The following is a 691-nucleotide window of genomic DNA, read 5'->3' on the forward strand; positions in this document are numbered from 1 at the left end:
CTGTCTGCGGCCAGGCTCTGCGGCTGGTCCCCACACGCCCCCTGCACTGTGCTCCTCACAGCTCGCCGCGACGCTCTGGGCCCCCACCCCGCCGCCACCAGCAACCTCCGCACTGGCCTCAGGGAGGCCTCCCGAGCCCAGCAGACAGGCAGCAGGCGGACGCGGCGGCGTGCTGCCCTTTCACCCCTGACCGTGCCCTCGCGGTGCCTTCCAAACGCCTGAGCCCTCAGCCTCATCCGTGCGCCGCCCTCCGTCCACCCCTGGGGCTCGGTGCGGCTCCTGCGTCGTGAAGCTTCTGGTTTCACACGCACACACACACACACATGGACAGACACACATAGACACACAGACACACACGGACAGGCATACACAAACACACATAGACACACACACACAGACATACCCAGAAACACACAGACACATACACACACACACACGACCCCATACATATACACATAAACACACACACATGGACACAGACGGACACACACAGATATACAGACACGCAGACACAGAAACACACAGACACACACAGACACACACGACCCCATACATGAGACACAGACACACACAGATACACAGAAACAGAGACACACACGGATACACAGAGACACGCACATAGACACACAAGCACACAGAGACAGACCCGGACAGACACACAGGCGCACACACACACACAGACATACCCAGA

General features: G+C 59.0%; 1 protein-coding gene across 1 annotated transcript in view; it reads left to right on the forward strand.

Moving 5' to 3' along the window:
• Positions 1-366, forward strand: part of LOC105002338 (formin-like protein 18) — a 4308-nt gene extending 3942 nt beyond the window's left edge. Inside the window, exon 2 of the mRNA XM_010858910.1 lies at positions 62-366. Within this exon, the coding sequence (XP_010857212.1) occupies positions 62-190 (129 nt within the window). The 3' untranslated portion in view covers positions 191-366. The remainder of the gene's footprint in view (positions 1-61) is intronic.
• Positions 367-691: the final 325 nt, after the last annotated feature.

The sequence above is a fragment of the Bison bison genome, unplaced genomic scaffold (genome assembly GCF_000754665.1).
Source record: "Bison bison bison isolate TAMUID 2011002044 unplaced genomic scaffold, Bison_UMD1.0 scf7180017855472, whole genome shotgun sequence".
NCBI classification, from domain to species: domain Eukaryota; kingdom Metazoa; phylum Chordata; class Mammalia; order Artiodactyla; family Bovidae; genus Bison; species Bison bison.